The sequence below is a fragment of the Pipra filicauda genome, unplaced genomic scaffold (assembly GCF_003945595.2).
Source record: "Pipra filicauda isolate LSUMZ 115617 unplaced genomic scaffold, ASM394559v2 scaffold18_size4552066_pilon, whole genome shotgun sequence".
NCBI classification, from domain to species: Eukaryota; Metazoa; Chordata; class Aves; order Passeriformes; family Pipridae; genus Pipra; species Pipra filicauda.
Window position 1 is genome coordinate 453,697 of NW_024104298.1, and position 26,744 is coordinate 480,440.

The following is a 26,744-nucleotide window of genomic DNA, read 5'->3' on the forward strand; positions in this document are numbered from 1 at the left end:
ACAGGAGCAGAATGGGGACATTTACAGAGCAAATGGTAGACAAGAGCATATAGAAAACCTGAAAAACTTGAATACTACATTAAATCTTTGATTAAAAAAAACAAAACACTTCTTTTAATTGTGTTTCTGAAGCAGGAAAACTGAAGGAGTCCTGGATTTCAACAATAAAACCTAGAAACTGCCAAACTTTAGGTTCTTCTCAAATCCTGATGGCCATAGACTTGAAATACATTCCTGAAAGTAGCAGGAATGTCCACTGGCTTATCAACCATTCTGGTATTGTACAAATAATTGTGGAATCATGGAAATATGATGAGTTGGAAGGGACCCACAAGGATCATCTAGTCCAACTGCTGGCCCTGAACAGGACACCCAAGAATCCCAACAGATTCTCAGATGCCTGAGAAGTATTGTCCAAACACTTACTGAATTGTGTCAGGCTTGATGCTGTAACCATTTCCCTGGGGTGCCTGTTCTAGTGCCCAACCACCCTCTGGGTGAAAAATTTTTTCCTGATATCCAACCTAAACATCCCCTGACTCGCCTTCGTCCCATTTCCATGAGCCCTGTCACTGGTCACGAGAGTGAAGAGATCGGTACCTGCCCCTCTGCTGCCCCTCATTTTATCCTGGCTTCCCAGTAACTTCCTATTTTTACTTCCCCACAATGGAAAAAAATGGGCATTGCCTTCCTGGTTCTCATTAGCAAGTACATCTTCAAGCTGGCAGCAGTCAGTTAAAAGCTATTCAAGTTCCCCCCCTTATCTACATAAACATGCACCACATGCACCAGTTCACTGGTACTACCTGCAGATGCCACCATACATGTGATGCCAAGGAAAGCTACATTTTCCACCACTGGTTTTAAAATCCAGTGACAGGCTTAGTCAAATCTACTTTAACTTGTTCCTGGGACATGTTAGGAACATGAGGAACAATTTAGAGTCTAATTATTGCATACCCTGAGAGATTCTTTACGCTGGCACAGGCTTCACAGGATGGAAAGAGCCAATGGACATGGGACAGGCAGCAGGCTGTATTAACTGGCAAATTAATCTGGCAGTAGTAACTTTTAATCACTAAATATCCTGTTATCTTTCCTACCATCTTTCTGTGCTTGACATATCTCTCAATTTACTACTGAAACATATTAGCACTGTTTAATGGTATCACTTCCAAAAACCGAAGCTTTTGTTTTCTGATTTATAAAATTTAAATAATCATATGATGAAAATTTATGCTTTAATAGTTTATTTTTTTATAAAATGGGGGGGAGAAGGGTACCATTATTTTAGCCATTATTTTATACTCTTACATGTATATGTCATACAACTGAGCATCCTTGAAGTCCCAAAGACTTTTTGCTTTTTATAAACAAACTAAAAATAGAAAAACCCTCTTTTAAATGCTAAAAATGCACTTTTAAGACATTTTATCACTTTTCACTAATGTTTTTAACATCTTACCAGGATTAACTGTGAATAGAATTTTTTTTCGTTTAGCTTTGCACACTCCAATCAAGCTCAAATATAACTGATGAAAGGATATTGTCTTCAAATCATGCAAGTTATTTTTATCTACTCCTGTACCAATGATATCGATAATTTGCTTCATTTTAAATGTTCCTATTTGACGTGGAGAAAATGAAATCATCACATCCTGGAAAAGAAAACTCATTCTCAGACATAAGAGGCAGAAAAGCAAAGAGTCAAATTTTTTGTAATTCCTGTATAATTGAGCTATTGAGTCCCTTCTCTCCACACTTACCTCTAAGACAGGTGTTCAAAACTGGGCTTTTAGAATATGCCAACAGACATACAAAAATTAGCAATATAAGGTGATATAAAAATGCTACACATTAGAACACAACAAAGTCTCACTTGCTCATTTTTGAGATAAATTGTTACATCTTGTACCCTGAGTTACTGGTTTGTGAAATTATAAATGTCTCCATATTTAACACATATTTGGCAAACCTTTTTCCATTAAAAGAAATGTTATCTTACTTGAATATTTGTGATTTACTGAAAGGAATTAAAAGTATCGTGGAAAAATATATGAGTATGAAGCAATCTTCTCAAATCAGTAAAATACAAAAAAAAAAGTAATTACAGATAGGAAAAACATTTCTAAAGTTCCTTGAGTGCTACAATTATTTTTCCAAATTTAAACTAACATTTGTTGCTTTCTGGAGTACTGGCAAAAATGTTAAGAAAGCCTACAAAATGAAAAAAAAATTTATTTGGTGGGTATTAAAGTCGTTGCTACTGAAATGAAATTGTTCTGGCTTACAAGAAATTCCACTGCTAGCCACTGTAAAACAATCTGCATAGCTCCATAACCTAAGAGAAAGAGACAGTTACCTTTGCAGAATTTTTTTTAATTTTTCCTTTTTCAGGAGAAATATTAAAGTGAGCGGCCTTGCGGAAGCGGAATGTCACTGGAAGGGAGTCGGATTCATTTTTCAGTGTGCACAGAAGTTCTGTTTGTTCACCCAAATAACAGTCCCTAAAATTAATTTCTGGTCCTGGATTAAAAGTTACCATCACAGGAAGCCCAGAACCTGTCAAAGCTAAGTCCACGTGATGAGGATGATTCCCTGCATTAGACAAACACAAAATTAAACAAACAAAACCCCTCACACACCTATTAGCTTACAAACAGAAAAGTAATGTTGTAGTTGTATGGTCACAAAAACAAAATAATATTGAAAAAAAAAATAGGATTTATAATGCAATTTTCTATAAACATAACAGAGCAATGTTTATTTATAATGGCTGTTAGATAATGTATTCCCTCATTAAAGAAGTTGAGGATGACCAAATATGCACTTGAAAATGCACAAAACTGGTATTATAAAAGTGCTAGTGACTTGCAATTGGCTGGAGTGGGGTTTAATGCCTTCCCATTTATGATTAAGTTCTAGGTGCTCACTAGTAGCAGGTGTATTCAAGACACACACGATTCCCTTCTTTCTAGTCACTGTTTGAAGAGGTTTTGGTGCTAAAGCATTAAAGATGTAAGTTACTTCAATTTATTTGTATTGATATAAACAAACAAAAGAAGCAGATTGACCTTAAAAATAGAAATTTTTTAAAGAAAAAAAATATTTAAAAAATTTAAAATATATATCAAGATATACAGTTTTATCATCCAAATATACATTTCTGATGGTGACTACACATTTCTGATGACATACTTGTGGTTGATGTGGCACCATCATCGAGGGCCTGCAGATAACCACCTCTATTCCCAACAGTTTCAAATCTCAGAAATAGGACATAATCTTGTTTCAGTGATGAGTCATTCACTTCAAAGTCTCCTTTAAATTTTCTGTAAGAGTCACAATGTCTAATTAGATGGTGGGGAAAAAACCAAACCTCCAAACCCCAATCCACAAAAAAAAAAAAAAAATCAAGATATTTTTCATCATCCAGTCTGGCTTCTTTGCTGTCAGCTACAGTTTAAACAAATGATCTTTATTCTTCCTTTCAGAAAATGGAAATAGTAATGAATTTAAGCTCATCAATATCTGTGTGCTTATACTCCTAGTCATTTGATATCTCTTCCAGCAGTTTTCTAAACTAATACTACATGCAGAATAACGACTTATATTTAGAGTTTAAGTAGGGGAAAATAGCAAGAGCGCATTTTCTTTTCCTCATTCAAGAAGAGATGTTCCTTTATATTTTGACGGGGGGGGGAAAGTTAATGGAATGACAGCTTTCTGAAATGTTTCACTCTCTTTGTTGTTAATAAATAGCAAAGTCTAATAAAATTCTTGTTTTCACAAAACCTGCTTAACCAATTCTTGGTTCAAATACATCCTAACGTGTTATAAAACATTGAATCATAGAATCACTTCAAACTTTGCTTTCTCATTTGTAGTATCACACCAGGCAATTTCTTTTAACACACAAATATATAAGAAGTTATTGAGAAAAAAAATTTGCAGACACATTGACTTAAAATTATTTTCTCCAACACAGCTATTACAGAACAGTTTAGACCAATCAAATTGTGTGTGTTTGGTTATCTACTTTGTACCACTCACTCTGGACTAAAGCACAATGTAACCAAAGATTTCTCATAAGGTAGCAAAGTTCCTTGATTGGGAGTGCACAAGATCAAGGTGGAAACATCTGCATCTCTATTTTTCAGGCTTAAGTCCTGTAAAGCAGCATCTGTACTCCTCTGAAGATCTGTCCCCTAAAAAATAATCAAAAAATGAAATATTTTGAAATATGAAATATATTCAGCCTGTTCCACTTTCCCTTTTGTGTTTTTTTTTCCCATACATACATTTTCATGTACAACAAATAGAAAGACATAACATAAGAAAAGCATTGACATAGTTACACATCACATGGCTAATTAACCAATCTTAAAACATCAGTTTCATGTCAATGTTTTGAATTCCCTTTTTTAAACATGATGCTCACTCAGATGATTTCACTGTCTGAGAAGAACAACTGAAACCACAGATTGCTTAACATCCTAAAATACCAAAATGTTTTTTGATAACTCCCATTAAATAAGAAAATCAGAGGGATTTCAAGCAATACTGCTCAAAACCAAACAAACAAAAAAACACAAACAAAAAACACCCCAAAAACTAAAAAACCTACTCAGAGAATGTAGTTAACACTGTTCAGGTTAAAATGTCACATAGTAAAATGGAAAAAAATGAAAGGTTAAATTACAGTAAAAAATGTGTTGGTTGGGCAAAAGTTTCAGAAAGCCTATTGATCAGAACATAGGTTGACATACTAAACAGTATTAGAAAATGAATGTTTAGAAATAAAAAATGCAAAAGCAGAAATGAAAACAAGTTTTCAACTAAAATAAAACCCAAAGCAGTTTCTTACCATCTCTCCTCCAATGGCATTGTCTTCCAGTACTGCTACCCAGTCCATATTCTCAGGACTTTTATTATATAAAGATATTTGCTCAGTCTTTGAAGTCCCAAAGTAAACTGGTCCAAAGTTAATGCATTCCACTACTTTTCCACAAGATGCTCCAAGAACTTTAAGAACTTGTTCAACCACGACAGCTTTGACCCACACTTCAATGCAGCCACGACCTTCCAATTCCACTCTGTCAGTGAGAGCAGCAGGAAGCAACAGGTAATGTACAAAAGTCTTAGAAATAATCAGTTTGGTTAGTTTTGGTTTATATTAGAACCTGTGCAAAAAACTGAGCCAAACCTGAGCACTAAAATCACTGGCTTTCCATAAATAAACTAAGCAGAGGAAGGGAACGTGCACTTAACAGTGACCTAAAAGGAGTATTACAGCCAGGAAAGATCACTCATTACATGGTGGAGTTTTAGGGAGCTTAATTTTTTTCCCTTTTTAAATGTTTGAAATTATAGGAATGACATCTGGAAAGAATCAGAAGTGTCCACAGGTGATATAAAGGTTCTCAGAAATAAGAGCAGTATATCTAGATGCCAATTTTAGCATATATACTTAATTTTTTCTTAGGGAACTGGAGCTAGAAGTTCATCTGAATAAGCACAAAAGAAGTGCTGCTGTTACTGTCAGAACGCTTGATATTGATGATGCCACAAATTATCAAAAGATCACATAGACATTGTACAAATATTTGCTATTAGAATTCTATTGGAACAATAGAACAAAATCAAGAATAATATACCTTATTTTTCTAACAGAATCAACTACCCTTTTGAATAGCATCTGAGCTAAAAAAAATCTTAAAAAAAAAGGTTTTTTTATTGAATAGTCACATATATAACTACACACAGGATCTGGGAGAGGATCTCAAACTCAAATCATGTTTGAAGTTCTGAAGCATGATTACAGGATACTCCAAGACATAAAAGAAATCTCAAAAAACTATAAGAGTAGATTCCTTTGAGAATAATTTTGCTTGCACATAGAAGGAAAATGTTTAGAGAGCATGGTAAATGGAAATAACCAAGATGTTTTCATGAAAACTCTGCTATTTCTCCAAATCAGATTCCTGTCAAATACCCATTGCAAGACTTTAAATAACACCCTGTTTGTTTAACCACATACATACACACCTGTATACACATATTTGTGCAAAGCTTGACAACAAAACATAATATTTCATGTAGTCTAGAGAATATAATAATAACTAACAAGAAACGTCAAATTCACTGACAGAATTACGTAGAATCTAAGGCAGAAAATGGGTGAAGGATGAAATCTGCAGGAGACAGTAGCCATTTAACCAAGATGAGGTGAAGAAAATAGTGGAGGCAGCCTGGACAGCAAAAGAAAGGCAGAAAGCAGGACATTTAGCAACTAAAAGGTTACAACTTAGTAACCAAAGAAAAAAATCATATGAAGGGGTTATGACTATGAAGCAATAGCACAGATAACATCTTCCCTGTCATTGTAATAGAATTTTTGCTCCTGTACTTTCATTTCCTTTTCAGACAGGCTGCCAAAAACAAGAATAGGAAGAACTGAACTTTAAGTCTATTTTAATAATTCAAAACAAAAGAGGAAACTTCTACAGATACATCCTAGATACCCCCCCCCCCCCAAAAAAGAAACAACCAAAATCACAAAAACAATGACCAAACAAACAAAAACCCCACAGACAAACAACCACAACCACACCCTACTCACAGATTGCCCAGAGAAGCTGTGGATGCCCCATCTCTGGAAGTGTTCAAGCCCAGGCTGGATGGGGTTCTGAGCAACCTTTGCAAAGTGTCCCTGCCCCTGGCAGGGGGTGGAACGAGAGAACTTTCCAGCCCAAACCATTCTGTGATTCTATAAAGTACCCATTTAAAAATAATCTACTCTTAAAAGAGTTAGTGGTTGCAAATTCATTCTCTCTCCATTGAAAATAAGATACACCAAAAGACACAATAACGTTTCTGAGAGTCCTGAAACACGTAGAGCTAAAAGAAAAGTAGAAGTAACAGAAGGTAAGAAGAGTAAGGAACACAGGATGTGCAGAAAGGTGAAAGATGCCAAAGATCTTGGTTAGTTTTATTTTGAGAGATGTGCAAACATCCCATATCATTATGATTTATGAGAGACCTTTATTAACACAGGCTGGTACACAACTTATGCATCACTGTTCCGTGGAGATAATATAATCATCAAATTAATTTAATAAAAATAAGTTTGAAAGACAGTAACCGACACTTAGGAACTTTTAACTTTTTTAGATAAACATTCATAATTAAGATTAGAATTAATAACAGGCAAAAATGGAATTTGTAGAGCTGGACTTCTTCAGTCATACACTCACTTCATCACTTCTTTGATGACTCTGGGTACATCTGTGCAGATATCCACTTGAATTGTCCTTTTAGATTTTGGCTTTACCAGTCCACTGGTAGGTGTTATGCTAGCCAAGACAACCCCATCATATGATATTTCAAATATACCTAAAAAACCAGAGTAATAAACAGAATGCTATACAATATAAAGTTGTAGATTTATATTCTTCTATTAAACACTTGAAACTACACCTCACATAATGCAGATATTCACAAGCAATAAATTTTCCTAAGGAAACAGGAAACACGGAGTTCAGCTTTTTAAAAACTATTTGTAACAGAGAGTAGATAATTTTTCCAGGCTTTTTTAAATACTACACACATGTCCAATGCCACTTTGCAAGCTGAGACTGTAACAGAGAAGGTACTCACATTCCAAACAAAAGTGACTATATCATAAAGCAGCTGTAAGTACCATTTAGTAAGTCACAGGCTATTTTATACACAGCTCTAGGCAGCTACAGTAGCCAGAAAGTTAAGTGTATATTGCAGGTGACAACAGCTTTTATGATTTGGTATGTGCATAACACAAGTTATTGCAGAAGAGAACAGTGAATGTTTCTAGTTTATAAAAATATTTTTTAGACTGTGAAAAAAATCTTAAATGTGTATTTAACCAATAGCACTAATTATTTGTCATTATATTACAGACACAAAGAAATTGTTTCAGATTTTGTAGGAAAAATGCACTGTTTGACCTCAGATAAAAGATAATCTCTGATATAAAATCAGGAGCAGGAATTGTTTCGTGCATGGGATGACACGTGAAATGCAATCCTTGAGTCTCAGGCCAGCACAAAGCACTTCTTGCTCATATATTTTACATGTTGCCTGCTATTGTGGCCTGCTGTATTATGATTTACAGAGCCTACAGAAACACAGGTTCAGCAGCTCTTTGTCTGCTCTCAATACACTTTCTTACTAACCACCACCTTCATTCTAATTTTGTCTCTGTCCAGTCCTACAAAACTTCATCATGTAACCAGCATGTATCATGCAGAGTTTATAACTAGAAACAGCTCCTTATACAATATGAAAAAATTAATATCATATAAATTAGTTGTAGATGTATAGGTAATGTAGGTTCTCATTCTCTTTACCTAATCATAATTACCCAAAATAAGTAGTATGTATGAGTAAGAGCTGATTATACAAACTACACACTACACCTCTAAGTTGAACTGGCTAGAGAAAAAAAAAAAACACAACATTTTCTCCTTTTGTTTTATGGAAAAAAAATTTAAAACTGCTTTAACTAGACAGAAATTTGATTTTTTTTGTCTTATTATTGCAACCCATCTTTCTGTTTCTGCAGTCATGTATTTTCTCTTGGTACAATAACTTGTGAAAATCTGGGACACAAATGTTCACAGAACCTTGGCCTAATGTAAATAGAGACAGCTCGTAAAACAACAAACAACTGTACAAGTGAGGAACAGAAATAATTAACTGTTTTAAATTTCTTGTTTGAAACTCAGAACAGTTGCCACCCTTCTTCTGGAGAAAGGTGTTTGCAGCTTTTTCCAGTGGAAAAGGCAATCAAATAGGTTATTTGGATCATATAAACATTCTTATGCTCCACTGACCATGTTTTTTATTCTCCTTGGAAGGGTCCCCTTGCAGAAGTTGAAGTATGTGCATGTTGTAAAAGCTGTATGATTTCAAAAGCTATGGTAGCAAGATAAAAGACCCCTCATTATGTTCTAGCAACAAATACAGTTCAATTCCCATCCTAGAGGACATGAGCTCTGAAAGCACAGGGAGCTTGTAGTTGTTTATTTAATAGACAGCTCTGGGGATCACAGAAGCACAAAGAGAACAAAGCAAGAGCAGACATGATTTGCTGCTATTTATTTTGGGCATATTAAGAAAACAAGTAACATTTTTGCATCTTTCAAGATGGGACTCAAAAGTAGAGAACTTCTAAAATTTGCAAAGTTCTAAAATAATTTTTCTTTTCAAAGTGGAAGCATAGAAATGCCTACAGAAGCAATGGGCCATGTACAATACCTTCAGTTACAATACTTGTAATCTGCATAATCCAGAACTCCAGTTAATTTCTACTTGGCCACTGAAGTGTTAATTTGAATAAAATTACACTTTCCAAGAAAATAAAATACTTGTATAATTTAATGCATGCTGGATATTTACCTGAAGATGATCCATGGTTAGCAATACTAATCTCTTTACTAATTACTTTATTGCTTGCAATCACTTGACCAAAATCAATTTCTGACTCAATTTCCAGACAACAGTACGGAATAAATCTGTAGAGAAAAGACACGGTTTTATCTTCCAAAACTTGAAAATACCTTTGCATTTCTAGAGAAATTTGATCAAGCACTCCAGTGGAAGAGAGTTTTCCTTTTGTCCTAGTTCTCCTACCAAGGTTCTTGCAACTCCTTTCAGCACTACAGCATACACAGGGGAGATGTAAGAGAGGTAGTTATTGACCAACTTGTTTAATGACTAACTACTGTAACTTTAAACAATTAGTCAAAATGGAATGTATATATTTCTATTTAATTTATATACTTTATCATAGCACTGTAAATAAAACTATCTTGAGTTAATTGAATCACAAAACAAGACCAAAGTTAACATTCACCATAATTCATTACCAGTTGCCTGAACTAGAAGCAGAGAGAAAGCAGGCGTGCCAGTGCCCATTTACAGCCTTTGTGTTTGATGCATATTTTATGTGACTTCAACAAAACTTATTACAACAGACAGAAGTGGGTAATGACAAAAGCCACAAGCTATTTCTATTATTTATTTAATAGCCTCATTCAGCAGGATGACATCCCTGTGTTGGGTAGTTTACACAAAATGAATAGATCATTCTCGCTTCAAAAAACTTGTATTTTAAACATCCCAATTTTTAATATAATCGCACCTCTGGTCTCACATAAAACTGTTTCAAAACAATTGGAATTTTATATCAGCACAGCAGTCTATCTCAACCACAAATATAAACATGCAGGAACAATTACATCTCATGATCTGCATTACATGCAGCACAGAAAACTAAATGGAGAAGGAAGAAAAATATGGTTGGTCAAGCGAGGCAGATCCTGCCCAGACACTCCAGTACATAAAGGGGAGGGGAAGGGGAAGGAAGGGAGTGAGGAAAAAAAAATTGAATCAAGAAATGCCCCAAAAGAATTTGCTCTCAAGAATTTTAAAACACTGTTTTTAATTCTCTTTAATAATTTATTGTAAAGCAAAAAGAGTAAATTAGTAAATTCTTGAAAGAGATGGTCTAATCCAGCAGGATGTGAGGGGAAAAAAAAAAAGCACAACAAAACCCAGAAAAACAAAATAAAGGAAAAAAAAAGAATCAGCTGTTAAGATTAGAGTGTATTCAAATGAATTGTTTAAATTTCACATTCCAAGTATCCAGACATTCTTCCAATAAGCTTCACTGAAAAAACAGAACAGAAATATTTCTCCTCTCAAGATCCAATTATCTAACTTCTCAAATAGACAGGAATAAGCTTAAATTCTAACTGCAATATGATTTTCTAATAGATACAGACCTGTGGAAAAGGGAAACAGTCAAGGTAAAGGGTTTGGTGTTTGTTTTCTAATACAGAGTGAGGTTTATTTGTTTGGTTTGCTGGTTGTGTTTTGGTTTGGGGCTTTTTCATGAAGATGGAATTTACTACATTTGCATGACACAAAATACATTTGGGAAAACACCGATAAAAAAAATAAAATCAAAGTATATTGGCCTTTTGCAAACACACACACACACACAAAAAAAAAAAAAAAAAAAAAAAAAAAGAGCCTGTAAACTTTTTCCCCACAAAAGCCAGTTAAACGTGAAGACTTCAAATACTAATCTATTGCAAGTCCTTTCCAGAAAGGAGTCACCAGTAGCATTAGCATCCTAAGTGGTTTTATCTTCACAATAGTACTCTAATAAAATTTTCAAAAAATTAAAAATAAAAAAACCCAAAACCTAAAAATTAAACTATTTAAATTTAAACTACTGCCTAATAACTTTTTTATTCTAGGAAAATATATGTTGGGAGAACTTATCTAAAGACAGTTTTAACACCAAAATGATCATATCGAATTACTAGGTTCATTATTACCTTATGAAAAGTCATCCCTGTCTTTCAGCCAAAGAAAAACATTTCAGGCTGTTTAGATTTCTCTGAAGTTAATTAAAGAAAGCTATAATAGCATGTTTAACAGTGTGTTCTAAGAGAAATAGAACTTACAAACACCACAGGAAAAAAAACAACTCATTGAAATTGTTACTTGCAACTCTTCCAACAGTAGACAGTCTTTTGCTAAGAGGCAAAATTTATAGTAACTTGAAAACCCCATGTCACACTTAACTATTTCTGTCCTATATTAGCAATAGCATGACATTAACATAAAAAAAATCCCACAACTTTTAAGATGAAACAAGGAAAAGTAAATCAGTGAAAAAGATCATGAGAGGAAAACACAATGTAGAAGTATTTCTTATCTGAAGGTAGAGCTTTACACATTTCAGGCTAGCATGAGATGCTTCTGGAATTGCTTGATTCTTATATATACAACTCATATACTGATTAATCTCCACATGGAAATTCATTTCTGTCTGTACATGTAATTTGTAACATTAAGATCTTCACAAAAACGATGATTTGCAGTAGTCTGTGAGATTCACCTGTCCCAATTCAGGCATCTAAAAGCTTGACCTGTAAGCAGAAGTTTGTTGTCTTCATTTTTCTTAATAGACAAAGGAGAGAAAGGTGCTCCAGAGCAATTCCCCCTCATCCTCAGATAACCACTGAGTCTAAGTCTGATAAGCTATATTTAGAAGCTTACTTTTTCCAATCAGTCTATGTTTATACAACATATAAGAGATATATCCATACACAGATAAGCACATACAATCACACCTGGATTGATGAAAGTGATCCTTGAACTTGTGATGTTGTTCTAAAACATGCACCCTATTTCTAGAATCAAGCAACATATGGTTCACTATAATCCAGTTTTGACAGACTAATTACAAAGCCATATATGACACGTATAAGTAAACTTTCCACGAGACTAAACTGCAAATAAACTTTGCACAAGACCAAACTGCAAATACTAACAGCAGCACATGAACTGTTGAACATCATACCCAAGCAGAGGGATATCAACTACGTCGTCATCCACTAAAAGAATCAGTTTGTCTTGAAGGTCTTCTACACGGTCGGGATAATATTCCACAAAAGCTTTAAGCTGAAGTCCAGATGCAATGGGCTTTTCTGGATTTTCCACAATCAATTTAAACTGCAAATCAAAAAAACATATTTTTTTTAATTGCAACACATTCTAGATTAAGAGTGATATACATGTGGTTCATTTTAAGAAGACACAGATTGATTTAAAATTTACAATGAACTTTAAAATATGCAGGGGGTTATAATTTTATCTCTCTATTTACTGAAGTTCAGAGTTTTTGAAATAAAAGACAAAAGGAATTAGCAAAATTTTCTAGTTTTTCCAAGAAAGCTCCAGCTTTTCTTACTGCTGCAATAAACCTGAAGCAACACAAAATTAAATCAGCTATTACTCAGTGAAGAATATTTTTAGCACTTGAGAAAATAAAACAAGGATTAGGTCTCAGTTCAAATCAGCAACAAAAGGGGACAGGGTAAGAGCTTTCTTTAGGTCTGACCGACCTCCAGCTTACATGAACAGAAAGTGTCACTGTACATTGAAATCTGCTTGAAAAGTTCATGGCACTTCTAATTTAGGGGGTCAAATGAAAGGGAAAAAAAACAGAAGCAGCTGACAGAAAGCACCCTTTCCTCTCTCTAAGTTTTCTGTTCTAATTTATGTTTGAAATATTCAAACATAATTTACTATTTCTTGATTCTGTTGTCTGAGCACCTCCCTCTATTCCTTTAGAATTCTCCTAGCAGGATAAATACTCAGCTAAAGGAAATTTGCTATGTAACGTACCTCCTGATTATGGGCTTGATTTGGAAAGAGTAGACAAGTTTTAATTTTGAGGTGTGTAAAATCTATCTCTAAAGAGAATTAAACACTCAAGGATATTCATTCTATACGAGGGAAATTAATATATTGTATTAGGAACTTTCAATGAAGCCTACGGAAAACTGCTTTGTGAGCTAAATTCCTTGGAAGACATTTTTTGGCTATGCACTATGACAGCTCAAGGAAGGTTATTTTTCAGTTCTTGCAAGCTATGAATGCCTCAAAATTTTTCAGATGAGTCATACACTTCAGAGCCTTGTAATTACAGACAGCAGCAAAAGGTCTGGGAATGAGAAAGGGCAACACAACAGACCTTTCTGGAACTGAGCATGGGAAGTGGCATCTTGTCCCCCAGCTGTCATATTGGTCCTCTCATGCACAAAAGCATTAAAATATGCAGCAAAAGGCATGAGTTAATCATAGAGGTAGAAACTCTTAAGCTATGATTGAGTAACCTTTTCTAAAACTGACTCTGCCTTTCCACTTCTACAGCACATGAAAAATTGATAAGGCTAATGAAAACTAACAAAACAGAATAAGCACAGCCCTACCAAATCAAGCACTCTCGACAGTTTCCAGCTCATGCCAAAAGTCTTCAGCTACAGTGTAATAAAAATCAAGCTGCCACTTTTTCCCTCAAAAAGAAAAGCTGACTACTCAGGTTGTGAAATTATCCAAGGTACTTCAGTTGTCTGACAATCATATTGATTACTACCCTAGAATTATTCGTAGCTCAAGCTGTGAACACAAAGCAACATCAGCTTCTGTTCAACCCCTGATGCCAGTTTAACCCAATCCTTTGATCCTAATTTTGACATAATTAACAAGCAACAAACTACTAACTGCAGCTGGGTTTTCCTGGGCACACGCAGGTTACAAGTCAAGGGCTAAGCTGGTTAGAATTGTAAAGACGCATTTGCTTTTAAAATGTCTGGTTATGCAGTGATTTTTCCAGAATTAATCAGATGCTATTAAGAGGAATCATAATATCATGAGAAAGGATTGCAAAACTCTTTTCTGAGAAAGCTCCCAGCAAGCACCACAAAGGGACTACTGTAGTCAGAAAAAACCCTTAGAATACAACCCAGAAATGATGTAACAGAGCTATCATTTCACTGATTTGTTGTTCACACCATATAATAATGACCCATGTCTACAGAATGTTCCCTGAAATGATGAGGATCTCACGGCCCTCTTGCGGGACAAATTCTGGACAGCACGAAGCCAACCAGGAAGGCAAAGCAGGGTTTGGTACCAACGATGCACTTGATCATAGAATCACTAAGGTTAGAAAAGACCTCCAAGACCATCGAGTCCACCTGCTGATGTAGTAAGACAAGAAAAGCCTGTGTACTTCCATTGAAACTATGGATTTAACAAACAAGGAAGCTGTCTCCTAAAAAGGAAGCTCTCGCCCGCAGCCTCGGGAGAGTAAAGGACCGGGGAGATGGGAGTTCCTTTCGTTCGGGTGCCGCTCCCGCAGGCTGGAGCGGGGCGAGGCGCTGCCCAAACGGGACCGCTGTTCGCAGAGAGGCGGCCGCGGGGCACCCCCAGCCACCCCTCACCTGGGGCCGGTGCGGCGGCAGCAGCTGCAGGCGGCAGCTCTCGACCCGCAGGTTCTGGACGGTGAGCGCGGCGCGGTAGCGGCGGCCCGGGACCGCGTCCCTGAAGCGCAGCTCGGCCGGGGCGATGCGAACCCCGCACTGTTCCCGACACCCGCCCGCCATGGCCGCCATGGCCGGCACACGGGCGCCTAGCAACGGACGCGCGGCGCTGATTGGGTGGAAAATGGCGGCGCGGCCTAAATTGACCAATCGAAAGAGGAGAAGCTGGATAGGGGTGGGGCCATCGGCTCGGCCCAGCCCAGCCCAGCCCAGCCCAGTTCAGTTTAGTTCAGCTCGGCTTAGCCCGTCTCAGCTCAGCCCAGCCCAGCTCAATTCAGTTCAGTTCAGTTCGGCTCAGCCCAGCCCAGCTCAGCTCAGCCAATTCATTTCAGCCCGGCTCAGCTCAGCCCAGCCCAACTCAGCTCAGTTCAGCTCAGTTCAGCTCAGCCCAGCCCAGCTCAATCAGCTCAGCCCGGTTCAGCTCAACCCGGTTCAGCTCAGCCCGGCTCAGCTCGGCTCAGCCCAGCTCGGCTCAGCCCAGCCCGGCTCAGCTCAGCCTGGCTCGGTTCAGTTCAGCTCAGCCCAGCCCGGCTCAGCCCAGCCCGCTCAGTTTACCTCAGCGGAGTCCGCTTGTCCCTAGGCAGGCGGCGCCTATGCCCAAGGAACAGGATTTTTATCCCGCAGCTGTGGCGGTTCCTGGTGGTTGCCCCCAGCCTGAGGCAGCCCCTCCTCGCCCTCACACGCCCGACGGGCACAAGGAGCCCCGGAGGGCTCGGCTGCCGTTCCGTGGGCACCAGGTTGGACAGGAGCTGGAAAGAAGTAAAAGCCCCAGACGCGGTGTTTTATCTTTTTATTATTTTATTAATTTTTGTTGGAGGTGCACCAAAACGGCCAAATCATGGGGCTGAATTTCACTGACTCACAGAATCTTTAGGGTTGGAAGGGACGTCTGGAGAAATTCCAGTCCAACCTCCCTGGCAAGACAGGGTCACCTGGAGCACAGGAACGCATCCAGGTGAGTTTGGAATATCTCCAGAGATGGAGACTCCACGGGGCAGCCTCATGTTAGGGTGAAACATCTTGCGTTTTAGTTTATAGCCATCGCTTATCATCCTTTTGCTGGGCACCACTGAAAAGCATCTGACACCATCCTCTGACACCCACCTTTGAGATATTTAAATGTATTGATGAGATTCCCTCTGTCTTTTCCAGACTAAACAGGCCCAGCTCCTGCAGTCCCTCTTCATAAGAGAGATGCTCCAGACCCCTCATCATCTTTGTGGCCTCGGCTGGACCCTCTCCAGTAGCTTCTTGTCTGTCTTGTACTGAGGAGCCCAGAACTGGACACAGCACTCCAGGTGTGGCCTCACCAGGGCTGAGTAGAGAGGGAGGATCACCCCCCTCAGCCTGCTGACCACACTCTTCCAGATGCACCCCGAGATGCTATTTAGCAATGAAGAGATACCTAACCTGGGACTCAGGCTCCGGCTGTCCAGCACGGCCCCTGCTGTTTGCCCCAGCTGTTTCCTGCTATAGATCCCACTCCAACAGCAGCCCAGAAGAGCAAAGGGTGATTCAGACAAGGGTGCTCTTCTTGCCCTAGGTTTCTCAAGGACTGATTACAGTTGGATTAAATTGAACTCAAAATGGCCTGATTTCTCTTCTGGGCATCCATGTGAATCACAGATACGGTCTACATAGAACCAAAGCAGGCACTAACACTCCTGAGTGCTGCTGGGAGCTCAGTGTCTGCAGTGCCAGCGACCACACTAATAATTCATGGCATGCATTTCCTGAGTGGTGGAAGATGTGTTCCTGTTCTGATCCTTCCTGTGCTGTAATTTAAGTGGTAAAATGAAGCTGACAAGAATCCAGCACTTAGACTTGGAGGGTTTGGGCCACTTTGTGCTCTGCTTTAAAGTAACAGAAGAAAGGAGGTGGAACAGCAGGCACAGCATGCACTCAGAACCTCAGACATCGGTTTTGATTAACCCAAAATGTTTTGCCATGGATTACTTCATCCCTTGAAGGTGCATGAGGACTCAAATTATTTATATTTTAAAAGTCATATATGAGAAGCTGCAAACATGGAGGGCACAGATCAAAACTACAAAGTACAAAAAGGGCAAAAAGCCTATTTTTAGTGGGTCAAGAAACCTAGAGGGAGCAAGGAAAGAGAAGAACCTTTGTTTCTGTTGCTGGAGAAGGATGCTAACAGGTCTTTTTATCCCTCTTAAAGATTCAAATTATAAATACCATCTGTAGGTCACTGAAGAATGTTTGGGAATCTGGCATAGCAAGCACTAAGGGTAAAATCCAAGCATCCACAGGCAGTTCTTTGGGAACACTACTTGAATCTGTTTAATGGTATCATGGTTGTACTTAACTGAAACACACAAAAAAAAAAAAAAGAAAAAAAAAAGAGAAGATTACCATACCAAAGAATTAAACTCCTTCTGGTTTTTTTATAGAGAATGAAGAACACTCCTACATAGTTTCTCTGGTCCTTTGATACTAATTCTTTAATGACAGAAGTGATTTTTAAAGATTTCTATCTCTGCTGCTTGCTCCAGCCCGCACTCACAAGGTTACCACCCCATACGAGAATCAGTATCAAAGAACACTGTTCTCTTTTCACTTGATTCAATGTAGATATGTCTGTACAAGTTTTTTAACAATTTAACTAAATCTTTAAGAAACTATTTTTAACCGTGATTTAGCCTGTGTATAGAGGAGCAAAGCCCAGCACTAAAAGAATCCTGAACTCTCTGACATAATTTGGCTGGGCTCTCTTCCTCTGTTGCAGGCCATTATATCCAAATACTTACTATTGCCATCATTATGGTAGCTCATTATGAAACAACATTGGATAATGGACTCTGCTCCTTCCTTTCTTCAGCTTTGGCTGTCTTCATAAGATTTTTTTATTAATCACCTAATAGTCACCCCCAAAGTGAAAACTATTGTAAAGGAACAGGTGTACTTCATTCTGATGATGGAATCCTTTATAGCTAGTGCTGAGGTATGGATTATTTATTGTCATTCTCTTTTATCAGTAAATCATATGACCACATTGAGTGCTTTTAATTCTGCAGAAATTCATGATATTTTACAGTGTGATAAGCTGTATAATTAACATTGCATTCACCTTAGCAGTATCAGATGATGAATAAAAAAGCTTCAGAAGTAGTTCTCATTCATCCAGGAATCTCTAAAAACACAGACAAATCACTTCAGAAAGTATTCAAAATGTTAGAAAAAGGGTCAGTTAAAATCATCATAAAGGTGGTTTATTTGACAGTAATTCAGCAACAAGAAATGACAGCGATATCTGAAATAATTAAAGTAGTTTGAAAAAACTACCAGTCATGCTGCCCTTCGTTGCTGGAATCTGAATCCAGAAGAACTGTGATTTGAACTGTGAATGCTGACCTATTTATTTTACTTCGGGAAGAATAAATATTTTTAGAATATACTAGAAGGAAATAGGGTCACTTAGTGGTAAAACAAATAGAGTGTGTATTTTTATATCAGCTTTTAGGAGTCAGAAACAGACAAAATCCAAATAATGATGACTAATAAGATATATTCCTTTGCATTTAATCTTGCAAATTGCTCTGTTTAATGGAAAATGAGAATGTTCAAAATGACAGATTAGGGCTCTAATTCTCTCTAAAGGTCTCTTCACTCAACAAAGAATTCTGTGGGAAGCAGAACTAATGAAGATTTTATTGGGTCTTTTTGCTCAATGAAACCATCAGTCTTCACAGAACGTGTAAGAATTGCCAATCTCTGAGATGTTCCTCCACCTCAAAATGGGCTGAAGGGAGCGTGACCAAAATTGTTGAAAAAAAGTGAACAAGAGAGAGATTGTCAGTTAGACAAGGCAATCACAAATGCCTTCCCTTTTTTAATCTTTTTAGAGTGACTCTGGAGGAATTGGTAAACGAAAAATCTGCATCATAAATACACACAGTCACCATTATTCAATCATATAGCTTAGGTCTTCTAGAGCCACACATTGACTATTCTATGTATCTATGGAGCACAATCAGAGTGGTTTTATCAGCATAATCATTTGGTTTAGCTAAACAGCCTGACTAGGAGGTCAGTCATAATACAGCTGTAATATGACAACACGGATCTGGGGACCAAGGCTGGTACCAGCACACAGAGCTGAGCTGAAGGTTTTGATCTTATGAGCTCACAGCAGTTAGTCCGAAGTTTTCAGCACCAAAGTACAAGTGTGCCCTTTGTTTCCTGCAGTCTGAAACAATGGAAATGCTTTCTTGCATCTGGCATCATTTTTAGTCACAATCTGTGAATACATCTTTGTTCATGAAAAATTTAGTAACTCTAAAAGCCTCTGTATCCACTCACAGATTTCATGTATTAGACAAATACAAAAATTGCAGGGTGGAAAGAAAAATTGTTGAACCTCACTGAGAAACATGATGAAGACATATGTTTTTGAGCTGGGCAGATCCTCTGTGATCAAAACAGAACACAAATATGGAGAAACTACATTTATACAGACAATAGGAAATTCCGATAAAGGATAGTTCTGAAAACCCCTCATATAAATCAGGGCTTCTTTAACAGCTGTCTATGGCTTTTAAAGACACCCATAAAATCATGCTGAAAACAGAGCAATAGACTTTCCAGGCTGGTATCAAGATGTCAACAGCTATTGGCATCAATGAATCAATACTAAATTTTCACTATACAAAAGTAAGATGTGATTTTCTATAGTTACTAATGGTGAGATTTATCTCACCACACTTCACTGATAGAAAATCAATGTCTAGTCTAAACTTCCACTATGGTTAGGAGTGAGCTAAGTACCTCCAGAGGATGAACATTCCCCACCCCTTGTAGAGGTATTTAAAATATTCCATATATCACATTGGCTTTAGGCAGATCTCCTGCTACATCATTACTTAAACAACTTCAAGAATCTTTTTCTTAGGCAGTAATGATAAAATTATTGAAAAACCTGTTCAGATGTTAGTAAATTTAATTTCTTTTTGCCTGAAGGCTAAAAATTACTGCCTAGCCATTTTATGGTACAATTTTTATTATACATGTATCTTCTACAGTTATTATGCAATTTATCCAACTTACTTCCACAGAATCCAAGGATTCTAAGAATCTTATGACTGATTCTTGAAATCCAAGTGCTTAGTAAGATAAATTAAATTTGCATTGTGATCATCCAGAGTATCATTATCACCCCCAGGTTTTCAGCTTTTTAGGTACTGAGCCTTCTGAGCTGTTTCATGTTTTTGTTTCCTTGACTTCAGTTACAGTTGGAAACCATTACCAAATAGATGTGTCTATTTATTTTAAATGCAATCAGACTGTAGTTCAGTATAACCTTTTATGGCTACTTATTGCACTATAGAATCACAGAATCATATAATGATATGAGTTGAAAGGGACCTTAAGGATCATTTTGTTCCATCCCTCCTGTCATGGGCAGGGACATCTCCCACTAGACCAGGTTGCTCAGAGCCCCATCCAGTGTGGCCTGGAACACTTTAAGGGATGGGACATCCACAGTTTCTCTGGGTAACCTGTTCCAGTGCCTCACCACCCTCACAGTAAAGAATTTCTTTCAGGTATTTAACCTAAAGGTACCCTCTGTCAGTATGAAGCCACTACCCCTTGTGAAAAGTCCTTCCTCAACCTTCTTGTAGGTCCCCTTTAGGTACTGGAAGGTGCTATAAGGTCTTCCCAGAACCTTCTCTTCTGAGAGAGCAGCCCAGCTCTCTCAGTCTGTCCCCACAGGAGAGGTGCTCCAGCCCTGAGTTCATCTCCAGGGCCTCCTCTGGACTCGCTCCAACAGGTCCATAACCTTCTTGTATCGGGGACCCCAGAGCTGGATGCAGTACCACAAGTGGGATCTCACAAGACCGGAGCAGAGGTTCAGAATCACCTCCCTCGACCTGCTGCCCAAGCCCAGGATATATTTGGCTTTCTGGGCTGTGAGTGCATGTTGCTAGCTCATGTTGAGCTTCTCGTCAACCAGCACCCCCAAGTCCTTCTCTGCAAGACTGCTCTGTATCAAGCCACTTTTCCTCAAAATACTATCTCTAGTCCTCATGAATGTCAGCATAGCTTGTTGCATTTCACTAAGAGAGGTCATTTGTCTTCATAAGTTACAGATGAAAGGATACTACTTAATTTATCAGGGTCCTTATCCAATGATGGCCTTGAAGAACAATAGCAAAGTTTCAGGATAGCATTAAATGAGAATTAGAATGTATCTTGCAGAGTATAGATTTACTTACTCCAGGGAATTTATGCTACTCAGTAGTTTAATGACACATTGTGTCAACATGTACTTTCTTTCATGAAACTTACACTAATTTTTTCAGATTGCTATTTTAACATTTTGTCCCACACTAGGCAAAAAGAGGAAATGTGGACATTCAACTGACATTTATTACTTCATTCACTATTTTATATACCTCTTCCCTAATATCTTTTGCTCAGTTTAATCCCGCATTTATATATTTTTCTTGGTTGAGGATTTCTCCATGCTATTTCTTTTCCCTTTTCCAGTCACCCGCCATTTATCAATGCTGCAGTCTACCTGTAAATCTATCTGTAGATACTTTTCCTAGTGCAGTTTAATATACTATCTGTATTGATATTTTGTATAATGTAGACATTAAATTGATTTCTCCTTTCTGACATACATTGCTGTTTCTGACTGGTTATATCAACCTAAAATAGGTCTTCATCTCCTCCTTTCATCATGTAGTACTTTCACCTTATCCACATTTCACCTGCCATCATGTGGCCTAATTTATCAGATACAGATTTAGCATGTCTGTTCATTATGGTAGTATTAGATATGTTTGAATTTTAGCCTACATATGTTGAACATTTTGCACTTTCTAATTTTTCCTAGCCATAATAAAAAAATATTTAATGTACTGAGGAAAAAAAAAAAAAGGCAGGCTTGCAGCTAAGACCCTTATTGAAACTCAAAATTGATATCATATTTTTAACTTGGCAATAAACTTTCTTTCAGCAATATCATTAAGCACTATGTGGTACACAACAAAATTACATCCATCGGTGCTGTAGGACAAGAATAGAAACAAGCAATGCATAATAAAAGCAATTATCCAGTGGGAATAGAGGTCACCAGTATTACCAGTCTTGAAGGCTGTTCACACAGAGCTATTAGTTTGGGAAAGTATTGAGAGCTGAGTCTCATTTCTTCAGTACTTATTACTTTCTATTAACTGAAGAGGATTCCACAGTCCTGAAATTACGATTGCTCGCCCTTGTTCTTGTGGGGGATTTTAATTTACCAGATGCCTTCTGGAAATATAATACAACAGACAAGAAATAGTCTACGATATTCCTGGTGAGTGTGGAAGGTAACTTACAGGCAGTAGTGAGGAAGCCAACTAGGGAAGGTAACCTGCTGCATCTGTTGCGTGTGGACAGAGAGGGACTGGTGGGTGATGTGATGGTCAGAGGCTGTCTTGGGCACAGTGATCAAAGAATCAAATTCAATTCTTGGAGAAATAAGGAGGGGGGTCAGCAAAACTGCTGTTTTGGACATCCAGAGGGCAAACATTGCCCTGTTTAAGAATCTGTTTGACAGAATGCCTTGAGAGGCAGTCTAGAGGGGTAAAGGAGTCCAAGAAGGCTAGACATTCTTCAAGGGGAAATCTTTAAGGCACAGGAGCAGGCCTACCCCATGTGCCAAAAGATGAATTGGTGGAGAAGAAGACCAGCCTGGCTGAAGAGAACTTTGGCTGAAACTCAGGGAAAGAGCAGGGAGTTTATGACCTTTGGAAGATGGGGCAGGAGGACACAGCTGTCATGAGGTTATTGCACAAGGCTGTGTCCCAGCAGCCATCAAACTGTGGCCACAGGTGGATGAGCCTCCAGCTGTGAGTCAGGATCTGATGGTCAGAATCAGGTAACATAATGGTCTCCACAGGCCTTTAGGGGTCCACTTGATGGGACCACACTTCTAAAAGGAACAGTCCGAGGAGAAGCAGCAAGACCCCATGATGGAACTGCTGATTTCAGCATCATCTTTTGAAACCAGTTCAGAGGTGTTCTGGGACACTGGGAAGGGCACAGGGAGGAGGAGATGTCAAGAACACCAGGAGAAGACAGGAGGTCCTAAGCACCTAAGCACAACTGTATCTACTACAAATGTGAACTGGAGCACAAACTTTGTTTCTGTTAAAGAGGGAAGATGAAGCCAAGGGGTATCATCCCCAATATAGTCTTGCCCAGACACCTAGAGACAAAACATTTCTCAAAACAGACAATTTTATGAACATATTTTCAAGGGGTGAATCTCTCCCACACCTCCTGGCAGAGGGAACATCAGGACTGGCAGCAGATGCAGACACTGCACAGGAAGCAGGGATCTGGCTTCTATTTGCCTCCTCAGGTGGGAAGGGAGGAAGCACAACATGTTCTTCAGTGCGTTCTCCACATGGCTGCAGGATTGTTTCGCCAGCAGACCCACTATGGTGCTGAGCCCTGGTGGAAAAATTGCACAGAGGATGGTCTCAGGGACATGAGCAGCAGGATGTTGCCCTTGAGGGTGCCAGGACTTTGTAGGCACTGTCTGCTCTCATGGCTGGATGCAGCCATCAGAAAGCTGTTCTTGGGAAGGGCTTGGCAAAAGCACCAGAGGTCCCTACCTTATCCAGGGGCTTATCTTGAGTGTTGTAAGGGTCTGGTTTATCTTCCCAGTCCTCCTCCTCCTCTCTCTGATTCTGGGCACTGCTGGAGGCTTCCTGCTGGCTGCCACTGTCAGAGCCAGCACTCCTCTGCTTGGGCAGCCAGTAGAACCCAAAAATCGCGAGGAGGATTTCGGCAGAGACCCAGAACCACCACTGCTGGCAGGCAGAGAGGAGCAAGCTTTCCTCACTGAGTCTGGTCTGCTCCTGGATGCTCTTCCCCATCTCCTTCAGCGAAGTCATCTCCTGATTCTGATGCTCCTCATGCTGCTTCAGGAGCTCTTCCGTGACCTTGAGTGGCTGGTCATCCATCAGCAGCGTGAATTGTAGGACACCCAGCACCATGAGGATTTGGGTGACGCTCAGAGCCATGGCCTGGAAGGGGAGGAGGGAGAGAAGGGGCTCAGCAGGGCTGAGTGACAGGGAAATGGCAGCTGGGACAGCAGGGGCAGGAGACAGGGGGCAGGAGGCACTGTGCCCTGGGGACAGGTGGGAGATGGGGTGAAGGAGCCCAGTCACAGCAAGGGGAAGGATAGGGAAAGATGTGGGGATGGGGGCACATCCCCATGAGCACTCCCTGTGTCTGGTAGGCCTGGGCACCTCTGCACCTGGCCCTGAGAGTGGCACCTGCCCTGCCCAAGACACTCCCCACAGCCCCTGCACCCTCTCCCCAGCCTTAGAAAACACCCTGCATGGGCTGGTTCTTACCCAGCGCTCGCTCAGTGCAGCCTTCCCCCTGCCTGTCCCATTCACTGCTCCCTTGAGCTGCACTGCTGTGGTGAAGCTGCCAGATGGGGCACGTGGGGCCTTGTCCCCTCTGATGTCACAGGTGCTGGAGCCCCATGGCCACACCCCACCTTGCCAGCCTGGGCTTTAGATGGAACTCCGGTGGAACCAGAGAGTTTACGACCTATGGAAGAAGTGGAAGGCCACTGAGGAGGTCTACACAGCTATCATGAGGTTATGCAGGGAGAAAATCAGAAGGGCTGAAGTCCAGCTAGAACTTGATCAGGCTGCTGCTGTGCAAGAGAATAACAACGTTTCTATAAATGCATTAGCAAAAAAAAAAAGAAAGGTTAAGGATAATCTTTATTCTTTATTGGCTAGGGGGAAACATAGTGACAAAGAATGAGGAAAAAACTGAGGTATTAAATAGCTTCTTTGTCTCAGCCTTTATAGCCACTTGTTCTCCTTGTACCTGGCTCCCTGAACTGGAAAACAGAGACAAGGAGCAGAAACAAGCCTCCATAAATCAAGGAGAAATGGTCAGCGACCTGCTACACCACTTGGACACACAGAGGCTTATAGGGCTACATGGGATCCACCCAAGGGTTCTGAGGGAGCTGTTTGAAGAGCTCACTGAGCCACTTTCCGTCATTTACCAGCAGTTCTGGTACACGGGACGTATTCTGTGATTCTATGATAAACTCCAGTGTGGGGAGCTCTGAGACCAGCATTGTTGATCCCTGCTCCAGCAACTGGAGCACCTCACACTCCTTCTCCTCCTCCTCCTCTTCCTCCTCTCCTTCCTCCTCCTCCTTCTCCCCTTCTTCCTCTTCCTTTTCCTCTTCCTCCTCCTCCTTGTCTTCTTCTTGTCCTCTTTCTCCTCTCGTGTTGCTGATTGCAGGGCTGTTCTTCACACTTCTCACTCCTTCCTCTGCTGGGCAGCACAGGCCTCTCACACAGGCCTCCCCTGCAGCTCCAGCACTGCCAAGCCTGGACACCTGAACCACAGACATGGATTTGCCTGTACCTTCTCAGCTGCCTGGGAGACACAGGCAATATTCCCACTTAGGAATAGGAGTGCAGGGACAAAAGTAGGAGGCCTGTGTACACACAGCAATCTCCCAGCAGCCATCAAACTGTGTCCAGAGGTGTCTGAGCCTCCAGCTGTGGGACAGGATCTGATGGTCAGAGATAGGTAACGCAGTGGCCTCTGCAGGCCTTTGGGGGTTCACTTGATGGGAACGCCCTCCTAAAAGGAACAGCCCAAGGACAAGCAGCAAGACCCCGTGATGGAACTGTTGATTTCAGCATCATCTTTTGAAGCCAGTTCAGAGGTGTTCTGGGCCACGGGAAAAGACATGGGGAGGAGGAGATATCAAGAACATCAGGGAGGTGCTAAGCACCTCAGCACAAGTGTAATCATTGAAAATGTAAATTGGAGCACAATCTTCATCTCTGTTAGAGAGGGGAGATGGAGCCAAGGGATATCAGCCTTCAACAGAGTCTTGCCCAAACAATCACAGACAGAGTATTTCTAAAGACAAACAAACAATTTATTAACTTATTTACAAAGGGTAGATCTCTTCCACACCTCCTGGCAGGGGGAACATCAAGACTGGGAGCAGGTGCAGAGGCTACACTTTCACTGACTGGTCACTCGCCTTCAGCACATATTGCAGGATGCCCAGCTCAGTCAGGATTTTCTTGATGCTCAGAGCCATGGCCTGATAGAGCGGGTGGGAGAGAAGGGGCTCAGCAGAGCTGAGTGGAAGAAAAATGGGAGCTTGGGCAGCTGGGGTAGGATACACAGGGCCCTGGGGACAGATGGGAGATGGAGTGAAGGAGCCCAGACACAGCAAGGGGAAGGATAGGGAAAGTTGTGGGGATGGGGGTACATCCCCAGGGCACATCCCCATGGGCACTCCCTGTGTCTGGCAGGCCTGGGCACCTCTGCACCTGGCCCTGAGAGTGGCACTTGCCCTGCCCAAGACACTCCAGACAGCCTCTGCACCCTCTCCCCAGCCTTAGAAAACACCCCGCATGGGCTGGTTCTTACCCAGCCCTCACTCAGCGCAGCCTTCCCCCTGCCTGCCCCATTCACTGCTCTCTTGAGCAGCACTGCAGCAGTGAAACTGCTGGATGGGGCATGTGCCCTACGGCCACACCCTGCCCTGCCAGCCTGGGCTTTGCATGGACTTCAGATGGAACTTCGATGGAACCAGAGAGTTTATGACCTTCAGAAGAAGGGTTAGTCACACAGGAGGACTACACAGCTGTCCTGGGGTTATACACGGAAAAAATCAGAATGACCAAAGCCTGACTGGATGATGACAAGAGGATTGAGGGCACCCTCAGTCAGTTTGCTGATGACACCAAATTAGGTGGGAATGTTGATCTACTGGTG

At 40.1% G+C, this 26,744-nt stretch overlaps 1 protein-coding gene and 1 long non-coding RNA gene across 2 annotated transcripts in view; both read right to left on the minus strand.

The window, feature by feature from the left end:
* Nucleotides 1-15,038, minus strand: part of CFAP47 (cilia and flagella associated protein 47) — a 277,322-nt gene extending 262,284 nt beyond the window's left edge. Inside the window, exons 1-9 of the mRNA XM_039380204.1 lie at nucleotides 14,847-15,038; nucleotides 12,419-12,570; nucleotides 9,439-9,554; nucleotides 7,257-7,395; nucleotides 4,868-5,096; nucleotides 4,054-4,208; nucleotides 3,199-3,332; nucleotides 2,363-2,598; nucleotides 1,466-1,658 (exon numbers count right to left, since the gene is read on the minus strand). Of these exons, the coding sequence (XP_039236138.1) occupies nucleotides 1,466-1,658; nucleotides 2,363-2,598; nucleotides 3,199-3,332; nucleotides 4,054-4,208; nucleotides 4,868-5,096; nucleotides 7,257-7,395; nucleotides 9,439-9,554; nucleotides 12,419-12,570; nucleotides 14,847-15,017 (1,525 nt within the window). The 5' untranslated portion in view covers nucleotides 15,018-15,038. The remainder of the gene's footprint in view (nucleotides 1-1,465; nucleotides 1,659-2,362; nucleotides 2,599-3,198; nucleotides 3,333-4,053; nucleotides 4,209-4,867; nucleotides 5,097-7,256; nucleotides 7,396-9,438; nucleotides 9,555-12,418; nucleotides 12,571-14,846) is intronic.
* A 10,833-nt stretch (nucleotides 15,039-25,871) lies between these two features.
* On the minus strand, nucleotides 25,872-26,483 carry LOC113998854. The gene is made up of 2 exons (XR_003544629.2): nucleotides 26,397-26,483; nucleotides 25,872-26,064 (listed from the first exon to the last, which is right to left on the minus strand). It is a non-coding gene; the product is annotated as an uncharacterized LOC113998854 (long non-coding RNA).
* Nucleotides 26,484-26,744: the final 261 nt, after the last annotated feature.